Source organism: Pseudorasbora parva, chromosome 18, assembly GCF_024679245.1.
Source record: "Pseudorasbora parva isolate DD20220531a chromosome 18, ASM2467924v1, whole genome shotgun sequence".
NCBI classification, from domain to species: Eukaryota; Metazoa; Chordata; class Actinopteri; order Cypriniformes; family Gobionidae; genus Pseudorasbora; species Pseudorasbora parva.
Window position 1 is genome coordinate 40,827,398 of NC_090189.1, and position 14,552 is coordinate 40,841,949.

General features: G+C 39.8%; 1 protein-coding gene across 1 annotated transcript in view; it reads left to right on the forward strand.

Annotated features, from left to right (window-relative positions):
* The window catches only part of ik (IK cytokine), a 30,996-nt gene that overhangs the window by 14,219 nt on the left and 2,225 nt on the right, over positions 1-14,552 (forward strand). The window contains exons 6-19 of the mRNA XM_067423462.1: positions 121-235; positions 3,229-3,299; positions 3,374-3,420; positions 3,508-3,671; positions 5,961-6,069; positions 8,378-8,417; positions 8,488-8,689; positions 9,494-9,512; positions 9,667-9,732; positions 10,314-10,395; positions 11,723-11,780; positions 12,435-12,523; positions 12,604-12,712; positions 13,361-13,395. Of these exons, the coding sequence (XP_067279563.1) occupies positions 121-235; positions 3,229-3,299; positions 3,374-3,420; positions 3,508-3,671; positions 5,961-6,069; positions 8,378-8,417; positions 8,488-8,689; positions 9,494-9,512; positions 9,667-9,732; positions 10,314-10,395; positions 11,723-11,780; positions 12,435-12,523; positions 12,604-12,712; positions 13,361-13,395 (1,206 nt within the window). The remainder of the gene's footprint in view (positions 1-120; positions 236-3,228; positions 3,300-3,373; positions 3,421-3,507; positions 3,672-5,960; positions 6,070-8,377; positions 8,418-8,487; positions 8,690-9,493; positions 9,513-9,666; positions 9,733-10,313; positions 10,396-11,722; positions 11,781-12,434; positions 12,524-12,603; positions 12,713-13,360; positions 13,396-14,552) is intronic.

A 14,552-nucleotide genomic window follows, 5' to 3' on the forward strand; every position in this document is an offset into this window, starting at 1 on the left:
AGCGCATTGGCCCTCCAGGGCAAGATTTGAATAGCCCTGCTCTCTCTTGCTGTTTGTCATTTTTTTGAAACTGAATGTGCATTTTTTTGCTTGTCTTTTTCCTGCCCTGTTGTTGAACAGGGACAAATCAGCAGCAGAGAAAAGGCGTCAGCTGATCCAGGAGTCCAAGTTCTTGGGTGGTGATATGGAGCACACTCACTTGGTGAAGGGTTTGGATTTCGCCCTGCTACAGAAGGTACAGCAGCGTACACCACTGTATGATAATCATACTCGGGGCTTGACATTAACAATCCTGCTCACCAGACTCTGGGCTTTTCCAAAGTCACTGGCCACTCAGCATTTTTACTGTCAATTTTGACATCGATCCCATGAGGAAAAACTGCCATATAGATATTTTTAATACGGAGGGTGTATTTACACCGTGCAAATAGCCTGTCTTTTTACAGAAGATGCTGGATCGCAAACTGTCAATAGTGTAGGGATAAGGGGCGTGGCAGTAACACAAATTGTCCCGTGTTCCAATCTGCCTTTTGCCCGATCGCTTTGCTTGCTTTTCCCATTACATTCACATATCAGATCGGAAAATATTCAAACAGTGGAAATAATCTCTAATGTGTGTTTAAAGTGCCCCTATTATGCCCATAACTGAACTCCAGCTCCGTCCGGAGGCTTCCTAAATCTCAGCGATATTACACACTGTAAAGACAGTTACGATAACGTCGATTTTACAGCAATCTCAGTGCGAGTCTGAATCGAAGATGAAACATTTAGAAGAACTAGTTTTTCAACCTGAACCTTGAGCAGGACCTTTCTCAGTGATACGCTACTCAGTTTGAGGTTCATTATGAGAGTTTCATCTGTAGTTCCTCACCATCAGCATTAACAAGTGTGTGTCCTTCATTTATTGCAGTGCACATGTGGGAACTGTATCAATAACGGCGCATACACTAACGTCAATGACTGATGAACATTAAAGTTAGCAAAAAATAAATCTTGCTCCAAACTTTATCTTTAGTCAAAGTAGTAAGAATGACAGACATCTGCATCAACAGACACAGTTTTAGGAAATACTGCAGCCCACAGCTGATTTACAGTAGGTATAATATGAAACACAATTAACACATTGTTGATGGGGTTTAAGTTCTCCCTGGTGTCTGAGCGGGCAATTAGTGGATAGGGCAATATGCTAATGTTTCCTTTTAAAGGGGGGGTGAAACATTCAGTTTCAGTCAATCTCATGTCAATCTTGAGTACCTATAGAGTAGTATTGCATCCTTCATATCTCCAAAAAGTCTTTAGTTTTATTATATTTATAAAGAAAGATAGGCTGTACCGAGTCTTTCCGGAAAAAAAACGAACGGCTGGAGGCGTATCGTGTGGGCGGAGCACGAGAGCTTCTGAAGGCTGACATTGTCATGCGTGGAAAAGAAAACGTTACCCTAATAAACAATGGCTATCAATCAGATTCAACTTATACAGATATGATCCAGAATCATTCGGAGGCTGAAATAAATTGAACAGGAGAAACAGCAACATCAGGACGTCCGTCTCTGTGGTATGGACTGTATTTAGTGTCAACATTTGCGTTTGTTTACTCGCAGTTTATGAGGACATGATTCGGTTTATGGACTATTGTATGCGACTAGACCTTAGCAGTAGCAAGCAAAACGGTTTTGCATGTTAGACTAGTGTAAAAAAAAAAAAACAATGGAGTAGCGCATTTGAATGAAGAAGCACGCTTTGTGAGCATGTCCCCTAGCCTAGGTTTATGTTTGGGTGGTTTTACAATAAACAAACTGACATACTGGTCAGCTAAACAAATGTATTTAAACACACACCATACATCATATGCTCCATTGATAAATGAACTATACACGATCATGTTGTTTACTGATGTTTACTCACGCGACGATAGCCAACAACATAACGTTAGACATTTGAAGCAGTTTTACTCACCGCCTGCTTCCAAAGCACGACCGTGAACCTTTATCGCTGGGACCGCTCTGTCAAAAACACACTTCTTGTTGATTTTGTGAAGTCCTGTGACAGCAGTGACCGTTGAAATCGGTTCAATTGCAGCGCTGCATTCCCGGAATGCTATGCGGGCGCATTAAAGTCGTTTGATGTCACCCATAAAGTGGAGCGCGGCGCGACAGAAGTGTTACACGGACGAGTGGATCTGCTGCACCTGAGAGCAGTGTCCATTTCCTCTCTCGCTTTAGTCGCGCGCACCCTTCCGGGAGAAGAGCCCGTACGGCCCATAGAAGGACCTTCCGCTCTTTTGACGTCAAGCCGACCCATACTCGAAAAAAACTCTCCGAAACTTGTGAGAAACCGGAAGGAGTATTTTTGACACCTATGTTTAGGATGGGAATCCAAGTCTTTAACAGTGTAAAAAGCTCAGTATGCATGAAACAGCATCCCCCACCATTTTACTTGGTGTAAATGGTATCTGGTTTCAATTTACACTGTAAATAGCTGCTGCCTTTTTAATATTATCATAATGTGTCGGCAGGTTTATTAGGCTACTGTCACTTTAGGAGCTGACGCACAGATCCAATACACTTTTACACACGCTTTCTTTCTCAACTTTTTACGTTCACTTAAAACAGAACTGACTGTGTTTACGTGAATACTCATCCAAGACCGGCGGTTTGACATTTTGTGTGTTTTTGACTGTTTGAGCCCAATAAGCAGTGCAAAAGAACTAAATGTAGTGCTGAGAGGCGGATTTATGTGCCGCACTTTGAGTGTTTGAGCACAAAATCTGCAGGAATGAGTAAAATTGTGCGCCGCGCGCAATCTCACAGCAAAATTCAAGCCATGTTACAGCAAGGGAGGAGCAGGGTTTGTGTGTCACTTGCTGTTGGAGAGATGAGAGAGAGACAGAGAGAAAAGCTGGTGTTGTATGTTTGTTCTGAGTAAAATGAGTATTGAACTGTTTGCGATATTTCAGCTTTGAAATGTATCTCAAAATCTGTATTTTTGACGACACCACATTGCACTCAGTTTATTATTTCAGGTGCCTTTTTAAAAGACTACAATTTAAAAATGTATATATTATATAATTCCAAAATTATTATTATTACAATTATATAAATTCCTGTCAAAGTGGCTAGCAGGAGCGACTGCGTTAGGACACGCACACATTTGGCCACATTAATGTCAAGCCCTGATCACACCACTGCCACATATTTGCTTGTGTTTATTGCACTGTTTTCATTTCAGGTCAGAGCTGAGATCACTAGTAAGGAGCGAGAAGAGGAGGACATAATTGAGAAAGTGCAGAAGGAAGTCAAGTATGTTTTCTTAATTTCTTACTTGTTTACTTAACCCAGTTGCGAGTGCTTTTTAACATTTTAGTGTTTGACAGGAGAGACGAAGATCCAGAGCAGAAGATTGAGTTCAAGACTCGCCTGGGTGAGTTCAGTCTGTGTTTAATCTCATGGTATCTGGACCGCAATAAGACCGTACTGTTTCTCATGTGAGTATTGTTCTGCTCTTTAGGACGAAACGTCTATCGTATCCTGTTCAAGGGTCGTCCGATGGAGCGTAACGAACTTTTCCTGCCAGGCCGAATGGCGTATGTGGTGGACCTGGAAGACGAATATGCAGACACAGACATCCCAACGACCCTCATCCGCAGCAAAGCCGACTGCCCCACCATGGAGGTACAGACCCCAAACACAAGATTACAAACACTGACATCACTTAAAGGGTTAGTTCACCCAAAAATGAAGTGTACGTCGTTAATGACATGTCCTAATGTCGTTCCTCACCCGTAAGACCTCCGTTCATCTTCACACACAGTTTAAGATATTTTATATTTAGTCCGAGAGCGTATGCAAGTGTATGCACACTATACTGTCCATGTCCAGAAAGGGAATAAAAACATCATCACAGTAGTCCATATGAGACATCAGTGGGTTAATTAGAGTCTCTTGAAGCATCCAAAATACATTTGGGTCCAATAAAATAAAAATGTATGAAAGTGACCACCACCACAAAAAAAAAAAAAAAAAATATATATATATTGAAAAAAAAAAATATATATATATAAATATATATAAAATATATATATATATACCCTGCAACATTAACCATATTATTATGTTAGATGCACAATAATCACACAGGATTTGCATATATATATATATATGCTAATCCTGGTGGGATTGAGTTATGAATTATAAGTTCACCAATACTTTGTTCAATTTAATAAATGAAATAATATAAGTTTAAGTAGCCTAATTGAGTGATTCTGCATTTCCTATGCATGTTTTTTTTGTGCAATATAGGTCTTAAATTTTATTCATAATGGTCTTAAAAAGGTCTTAAAAAGTCTTAAATTTGACTTGGTAAAACCTGCAGATACCCTGCAAATGTATTTTGGATGCTTCAAGAGACTCTAATTAACCCACTGATGTCTCATATGGACTACTGTGATGATGTTTTTATTCCCTTTCTGGACATGGACAGTATAGTGTGCATACACTTGCATACGCTCTCGGACTAAATATAAAATATCTTAAACTGTGTGTGAAGATGAACGGAGGTCTTACGGGTGAGGAGCGACATTAGGCTTGTTTAATTTATTTTATTTTATTTTTCAGTTTTATTTATTTATTGTTGTTGATTGTTTTGTTTTTTTAATTCTGTAGCACTTTGAGATTTTGTTTAATATAAAGTGAATTATAAATAACATTTATTATTATTATTATTATTATTATTATTATTAGGGTGAGGAGCTAATGACATGCATTTCATTTTTGGGTGAACTAACCCTTTAAGGACGCAGATGCTAACATGTTTTACTTACTCAACTTGCGTTCAAATGCTAGAAAGTGTTAGAGGGAATTATTAGTGGTGTCACTACTGCTATTAGTTATACTGAAGTCATAGGGTGGGGAATAACTGAACCTGCACTGTTCACTTCATGTGGTTTATTGAGGTGAGGTGTGTTATTACTTTTCTAGACTTTCATTAAAAGAGGGACCAAGTCATATCGATGGCTACATTCACACAGCAGCAGAATATTGTTGCCAGTCCTATTTAAGATTACTTGAAAACTATCGTTCACACACAGTAAAAACACGACCAAAGTGACTCCCTTAAACATTTGAAGCCATCATCTGTTAATTAAAGGGATGCTTAACCCAAAAAATGTAAGTTATTTACCTTCTCTGATCAACACGCATATATAAAGACATGCAAGAGCCAATGAGGTTTGTTTGTGAATCAGTATATATTTGACTAGTGTTTACATTTGAATAAAAACCTAAATTAAATCTTTCTCCAAATTAATTGCCTAAAGCGATCTCTTCAGAAGACTTGGACTAAACTGCTTGATTCATATGGATTACTTTTACAGTGTCTTTTCTGTTTGAATCTTGACTTTTTAATTGTGTGGACTTTCATTGGATGCTCTTTCAATGAGGAAAGGATGTTTAAACATTGCATCTTTTGTCTTTCAAAGGTGAATGAAAGGCTTAAGCTAGTCTCAAACTAAAATGCGTGTTAAAGCTGTTTTAACTGAAAGCGTATCTTAAAATGTCAGTGTCATTGTTTCGTTTTAAGATACACACAGTAATGTTTTTTTCTATGGCATGTTTATGAAAAAAATTTCAATAATGTCCTAATTGAACTAAGGCCTAATCGTGGCTTAATCTACGCCCTGTCTGTGGAACCAGGCCTATGAGAATGACATGATACCCTTTAAGGGGATAGTGTGTAGTGCATCATTTGGGATGTAAATGCCCCTCTGAAACCTGTTGTATGAGTAGGACAATTTGTGAATCTCACCTGTTAGTAAATATGGCTGTCAGTTCCAAAGAGAGGTGGAGATCGCTCCTTTGACCACTCAGAGCACTAGCAATGGGCTAACTCGGTTAGGATTGCACAGGCAGACTTTCTTCAGCTCATTTTGAATGTCTAGTAAAACTGCTGTTTTTATTCCTCAGGCTCAGACGACACTCACCACCAATGACATAGTCATCAGCAAACTGACGCAGATCCTATCGTACCTGAGGCAAGGCACACGCAACAAGAAAATCAAGAAGAAGGACAAAGGTAGTTTCCTGCACGGCGGATGCCCAATGCTGTGTGTTCATTACAAAACAGACTCAAAAAGCTGATCTCTATTCTTATCGCAGTGGTTCTCAAAGTTTATTAAAGCTGCTGTCCATAACTTTTGGCACTCTAGTGCTTTATAAACAGAACTGAATGCATCTTGCGGAAAAACATTGTAGCCAGAGCTACTTCTCTGTGTTTATGTCTATGGCGAGTCACGCAAATACTGCGCTACTCCACGGCAGTGCAACCGGTCTAAAATAATCCCAATATATTATTATATTATAAATGGTGTACCGTATAATAATACTTTATTATATGTTTACCGTAGTATACACAAAAAAGTATACCGTTAAACACAAAAAAGTTACGGACTGCAGCTCAATTACTGGCAAATGATTTCCTAGACATCGCTAGACATCGCTGAAATAAATGGGGCAAGAAAAGAGGAAAACGTTTTTAGAGATTGATTACGGCGCTCAGAATAGAGAAAGACCTCAAATTTGCAAACTATTACAGGTATTAGAAACTATGTAGCAGTGTTAGAAATGTGCATAAAAAAAATATACAGTCTTGTTCAAAATAATAGCAGTACAATGTGACTAACCAGAATAATCAAGGTTTTTCGTAAAAAAATGTATTGCTACGTGGCAAACAAGTTACCAGTAGGTTCAGTAGATTCTCAAAAAACAAATGAGACCCAGCATTCATGATATGCACGCTCTTGAGGCTGTGCAATTGGGCAATTAGTTGAATTAGTTCAAAGGGGTGTGTTCAAAAAAATAGCAGTGTGGCATTCAATCACTGAGGTCATCAATTTTGTGAAGAAACAGGTGTGATTTAGGTGGCCCCTATTTAAGGATGAAGCCAACACTTGTTGAACATGCATTTGAAAGCTGAGGAAAATGGGTCGTTCAAGACATTGTTCAGAAGAACAGCGTACTTTGATTAAAAAGTTGATTAGAGAGGGGAAAACCTATAAAGAGGTGCAAAAAATGATAGGCTGTTCAGCTAAAATGATCTCCAATCCCTTAAAATGGAGAGCAAAACCAGAGAGACGTGGAAGAAAACGGAAGACAACCATCAAAATGGATAGAAGAATAACCAGAATGGCAAAGGCTCAGCCAATGATCACCTCCAGGATGATCAAAGACAGTCTGGAGTTACCTGTAAGTACTGTGACAGTTAGAAGACGTCTGTGTGAAGCTAATCTATTTTCAAGAATCCCCCGCAAAGTCCCTCTGTTAAAAAAAAGGCATGTGCAGAAGAGGTTACAATTTGCCAAAGAACACATCAACTGGCCTAAAGAGAAATGGAGGAACATTTTGTGGACTGATGAGAGTAAAATTGTTCTTTTTGGGTCCAAGGGCCATAGGCAGTTTGTGAGACGACCCCCAAACTCTGAATTCAAGCCACAGTACACAGTGAAGACAGTGAAGCATGGAGGTGCAAGCATCATGATATGGGCATGTTTCTCCTACTATGGTGTTGGGCCTATTTATCGCATACCAGGGATCATGGATCAGTTTGCATATGTTAAAATACTTGAAGAGGTCATGTTGCCCTATGCTGAAGAGGACATGCCCTTGAAACGGTTGTTTCAACAAGACAATGACCCAAAACACACTAGTAAACGGGCAAAGTCTTGGTTCCAAACCAACAAAATGAATGTTATGGAGTGGCCAGCCCAATCTCCAGACCTTAATCCAATTGAGAACTTGTGGGGTGATATCAAAAATGCTGTTTCTGAAGCAAAACCAAGAAATGTGAATGAATTGTGGAATGTTGTTAAAGAATCATGGAGTGGAATAACAGCTGAGAGGTGCCACAAGTTGGTTGACTCCATGCCACACAGATGTCAAGCAGTTTTAAAAAACTGTGGTCATACAACTAAATATTAGTTTAGTGATTCACAGGATTGCTAAATCCCAGAAAAAAAAAATGTTTGTACAAAATAGTTTTGAGTTTGTACAGTCAAAGGTAGACACTGCTATTTTTTTGAACACACCCCTTTCAACTAATTGCCCAATTGCACAGCCTTAAGAGCGTGCATATCATGAATGCTGGGTCTCGTTTGTTTTCTGAGAATCTACTGAACCTACTGGTAACTTGTTTGCCACGTGGCAATAAAAAATATACTAAAAACCTTGATTATTCTGGTTAGTCACATTGTACTGCTATTATTTTGAACAAGACTGTATATATAAGATATATATTATATATAAAAGCATGGTCTATACTAGATCTATGATATTAAAGGTCGCCCGTTATGTATGTAGTGAAAGTTGAGTGTTTTCTCTGTTTTCAGTGCGTCTGGATGAGAAGAAAGCGCCAGAGGCCGACTTGAGGTCAGTTTACATGCAGTCAAAGGTTTAACATTTCTGATCTGATCGCTCATAACCGTGTGTGTGTGTGTAGCATCTTTGATGACATCGGTGACTACATACCCTCCACCTCCAAGAGCATCAGAGACAAAGAGAAAGAGCGCTACCGTGAGAGAGAGAGGGAGCGGGAGAAAGATCGTGAGCGGGAGAGAGAGCGGGAGAGAGAGAGAGAGCGAGATCGGGACGAGGAGAAAAGACGACACAGTTACTTTGAGAAGCCTCAAGCTGATGAGGAGGTCAGCTGATCGTCACTGTTTCTTAAAGAAAATGATTCTCAACGCATCGCTGAGTTTGTTTACATGCACACCAGTGAGCTGATAACTCATAAATATCAGCTTATTGAAATAACCAGTTTTCCCCGTTTACATGCAAACCAGTAAACTGACAACGCTAGTAAACCGCGTTTACATGACTTTATTAATAAACCGGTTATTTCCTTGTAGTGCCGTCAATAATAATAATGTCTGTATCTGACTCTGAGTTTTCCAGATGTTTCGTCAGTTGTGATGTTAATAAAGCGTGTCAGCGGGAGATTTACGGCTCATATTATCCCTCATCAGCTCCAGATGCAGCGTTTAGACTGAACCTCTTCTACTTCTGCTGCTGAGATGAGAAGAACACATCTTTACAACTGTCTGGGTCTCAAAAGAGTCTGCGTTTGAGATAGATGTCCTTATTTCAGCCAAAACGCTCGCTCGCTCTGTCTGGATGTGTTTAAATCTGCTGTGAGTTTGTGTTTTTGTCCCCTATCACACATGCGCACTTCAATAAGCCGACAGGAAGCAGGTTAATGCGTTTACATGCAGCGCGAAATCAGGGCAAGAGGCAAAAAACTCCCTGAGTCGACCGGTTTATGCTTACGCCGTTTATGACCTTACTCCGATTAAAGAAAACGGGTTACCGCGTTTACATGACCATGATCATTGTCGGCTTATTAGGCTTAATCGGCGTAAGAACGTTAACGCATGTAAACGGACTCAGTGTTTGTGCAGAAAGTAAGCAATCAGTGTAATAATTGTTTAATCTTTCTGTCTCTTCAGGCCATAGACATCGATAAAGGTAAATGTTCACACATTTCTCACACTCTGCACTTGATGGAATAGAGTTTCCTTATAAAAGTAGTAAATTGAAGGAGTATTTCCTGGAAAAATGAATTTGAATGATAAGATCCGGGCCTGTGCTTGAATGCTGCAGTTGTGATGTTCTCTTGCAGGTCCTGCTTCTGTGAAGGACCAGATCAAGCTCATCAATGAGAAGTTCGCTGGAATCGCTCAGGAATCATATCCTTTATGTGACTGCTAATGTCACAACAGAATGAATGAAAATAGAGTGAATTCGGACGTAGCTTTAGACACTGTTGCACTTTGTGAATAGGGCGAAATGATGAAACGGCTACTTGAAATCTGGTCTAAAAATGAACGGGATATTTTGAGACAAAGCCACAAAAAAAAATCTTGTTTCATAAAGGTAGCATGACTTGTGGATATCACACATTACGGTCTCAATTGTAGACACAATTTTTGTAAGCATGGTGTACTCAGAGTATGCTTTAAAGCAGACCTAAAGCCTTGAAATATGATGTACTGCCCTGATGAAAAACTAATTTTGAACACTTTCACAGCACCAGCCTCCTCCACTACAGAGGATGCGTTAAATTTGACATTAGGCCTAGGTATAGGTACTAACGAGAGCCAAATGTTGAGCAAATTGATCTGTGCAGCCATGCCCTGGTCTTCTTCATAGTAAGATGGCAGTGATGTCTAATTTATGTATTAATGTGTATGATGTTTAAGTGTTCTCGTGTAACGTGAGGCATCACTGCACTGTTGAGTTTGTAGTTTGTTTCTTTAACTGTGAGCACTGGAAGCAGACGTGAGGAGAAGAAACATCTGGGAGATTTCTTTGGGATGTCAAACAGTTACGCCGAATGCTACCCTGCCACGTGAGTTACTGCTCATCTCTTCACGTTAGGGCTTTGCAATATAGCGAAATTATCGAAATATTGTAAATGTACATATCGCAGTGGCACGCAATATCTGAATGGTTTTAATTGGATACTTCAACATTGTGAAATGTTTCGTTCCCTTCGTTTCTTGTTACTCACTTAAAACTGTCAACACACACAGTTGGCTTTCTTGATGAGTATTCATGTAAACCCAGTCGGTTATGCTTTAAGTGAACTGTATCAGTCGGGGAAAGAAGCCGAATGCGTGTCAAAAATGTTCATCGTATTAACTCAAATTTTTAATTTCAATTAACTCAATTTTAAGGCAACCAGGCAACTTGATTCTTTTTTTTTTTTTTACAGTGCAGTATAAATGAACAGTGTGTAGTTTCTCCCTGTTACCTGCATCTAGATATCCCGGTTTATTTGTCAGCAAAAGGAATACACAGTTTTGACAGCACTTTTGTGAAAACTCTATGCAATAAATCAAAATTATCGAAATATCGCAAATGTGCATATCGCAACGGCATCCAATATTCTGAATGATTTTAATAGGCTACTTCAACATTGTGAATATACACACAGTTATGTCAAAATGGCTCTCTTGATGAGTTTTCATGTAAACCCAGTCGGTTATGCTTTAAGTGAATGATATTAGTTTAGGGAAGAAGCCGAATGCGTGTCAATGGGATCTGTGCATTAGCTCTTAAAGTGACAGGCGGCTAATACTGTAAACCTGCCGCTGTCTGTCAAACAACAGAAGAACAAGAGAAAATCACTGTGCTCTCGGCCGAATAACTTTTGTAGCTTTATCATATATCAGTGTATATTTAATTAATGTGAAGACTACTGTTTTTAGTTCTTATTTTTAATAACAAATATAAATTAAAATAACAAAAATAATCGTTCACCCCTAGTTCAAGTGTCTTTGTTTATCTGGATGTTCTTGATGTTTAGTTTTAGGTTGATATAACTATATATCACAAAGTCAAGCAAAGTGTTTTTTGTATTTAAAGATTTGTATTATAATTTTGTTTGTTTGCAATGATGTTAATTATATTGTCAGATTTATGACATTTAATTTTTGCTAAAAAGCTGCTGATCACTTTCAGAAGTTGCAGTGACGTTTTCTTCTTAATGTGAAACATATATAATATCATTCTCAGTTTTAAATACTTTAAAAATATATAATTTAAATAGATTTTACACACTAATACCAATATCGTATCGCATATCGAATATCGCGTTATTTAACAAGATATTGCATATCGCATTTTTCTTCAATATCGGACAGACCAGTTAATGATGATGCTTTATCTTGCAGAATGGATGATCTGGCTGTGGACAGCGATGAAGAAGTGGACTACAGCAAGATGGACCAGGCAAGAATGAGTTTGAGCTGTAATGTCTCCAAAGCCCCTTTCACACTGCGATTCCAGCAAATACACGGATAATGCGACCTGGCATTTGTTCCCGGGCCGCTAGATTTGGTCCATTCACACTGCCAGCGAAATGCCGTAATATGTGCGCTTTCACACACAACCCGTAACGGTCCCGGGTCGAGTTGACGCGTGACATCCGGATGTGACGTATAATGGCGAGCGATCTCAGCTTCAGCGCGGATAGTAAGGAGCTCCGTGGTCTCGACTTGTGTCCAGTTCGCGCACATTTCTGCTTGTTTAATTTTAGTTTCTTTTGTATACGAACACTCTCTGCGTTTAAAACACCGACGAGCTCTTCTGGCACTGCAGGGTTGTATTATTGAAAAAACAAGCTCTAGGAGTCGCACGATAACTACGTACACGTTGCGGCATTAGTTTCGGCTTTTGTTCACACAGCGCTCGTCCCGGGTCGAATACCGCAATATTACTAGGTCCCCGACCAGGGTCGAATTCGGTAATCAATTCCGGGACGTGGTTGCTTTTACACAGAAGGCGACCCGGCAATGTTCCGGGAATATTGCGGGTCCGACGTGCAGTGTGAAAGGGGCTCAAGTGCCTCTGGTCAGGCTTGTTCATGAGTGTGTCTGTTTGCAGGGTAATAAGAAGGGTCCTTTGGGCCGCTGGGACTTTGACACTCAAGAGGAGTACAGCGACTACATGAACAACAAGGAGGCACTGCCAAAGTAACACCGCCTCTGTTTTCTGAGTTTGGCTACGGGAGGTTGTGTGTTCATTCTAATGATGATAATGCTGGTGTTTGTAGGGCCGCCTTCCAGTACGGCATCAAAATGTCAGAGGGCCGAAAGACCCGTCGCTTCAAAGAGACCAACGAGAAGGCCGAGTTAGACCGACAGTGGAAGAAGATCAGTGCTGTGAGTTCACGGCTCTCCTCCACTACATTCTGTGTGATGTTTAAAGGGGTGGTTCTGTGTTTTTTTTTTTAGGCTTGGTTGTGTTTATGGGGCCCAGTATAACATGTCTTAATACTATTTTTTTTTTAAACGCTGTATTTTTCTTATATTCTCCCTTTATTCCACACCGCTGTCTCCACTGTCCTTTGAACGGCTCGTCTGCTTCCTGCTTTTATGAAGCCCATCCCTCCGAAAAACACAATGGTCTTAGATTGGTTAGATGGCCAAATGTAGTTTCCTGTATTTTTATTGGCTGAAGTGCCAAGCACAGGTTAAGGCCACGCCCCTTCCCATTACGGGCAGAAGTCACATCTGCGGAGACTAGCGAGGGTTTATGATGTCACCAACCCAGGAAGCAGTTCGTTGTAGTCCAAACCGGACGTTTTTGTAGGCAATAAACTGCCGTAACTTTAAAAGACAATATCTCCGTTTGCATTGAACTTTCAGCGCTGAAACTTTGCAGATACTGTTTATGCTCGAGCAGCGACATTACACACTAACTAAAGTTAAAGAAGGGAAATCACATGCAACCGCCCCTTTAAGAGTCTGGAGTCAAACACAACCCCAGTGATTATAATGCTCTTCTTATAATGTCTCTGTTTATCTCAGATCATTGAGAAGAGAAAGAAGATGGAGGCTGATGGGTAAGTGTCATTCCTAAACCGCAAAAATATGGACATTTTCCACATCTGGGCCTCTCATATGTGAAATGAAATCCAATATATAAATTTCTTTTTAAGCCATGTTTCGATCCAGCTATTTTTATGTGAATTGACATATCTTTGCCGTAAACATATGCACTCAATTGACCATATTCATGAAGCGTTCTTAAAGTGCTCCTATTATGCTAATTTAAAGTTTTGTAATTTAGTTTTGGGATTCTCCCACAACAGGTTTCAGGTGACCCATCAAAGGTCAAAAAACACTTTTATTTTCTCTTAATACACGGCTCTGTGAAATACTTGATTCTGATTGGTCAATCGCGCATTCCAGCGGTATGTTATTTCCAGATAACACCCGCTCATCCGGGTACGAGTTATCTTGACCGGCACTACTTCTGTGCTTAACGCTGGCGCCATCTTGTGGCTTAAACAGCCGTGGGTTACAATGGAAGACTTCAAGGCGGGTTTCCTTTATAACGTTTTAAATATGGATATTTTTCTTACACAAACGCATCGATTGGAATCAGAAGGCTCTATTAACCCATCGGAGTCGTGTGGAGCACGTTATTTGACGGACAGCTGCATTTTTTATAGACTTTTAAAACAGCTCCAACTACTGCTGGGATTAACGTTAGCCTGGACTTTTTAAACATAACTCTGATTGTATTTGTCTGACAGAAGAATGTCATAAACACCTATAATGACTTGAGGGTGAGTAAATCATAGGCTTGGTTTCATTTTTGGCTGAACTAACCCTTTCAGCATTCATTCTCAACATTTAGCAGCAATAGATAAAGGCTTAAAGCAGGTTGGAACTGTTTTTCTTCGCTGAAGCTTTGCGTAAGAGCTAATAAAATATTTAATCTCGAGACAATATTTTGTGTCTAATAATTATTTATTTGAGACTAGTAGCTGTGTAATAAGCGGGATAATGTCCACCCAGCCGGTTATCACAGAATAAACCCCTTCAGAGTGATGCTCCGCTTCGCCTCGGGGTCCTGATCACTCTGTCGGGGTTTATTCTGTGATGATAACCGGCTGGGTGGACATTATCCCTTACTTAATATACACATCAGCACAATGTTCAACGATTCTCAAACGACTCGATAAATTAACCAGTCTCTCCTTACCACGATCTA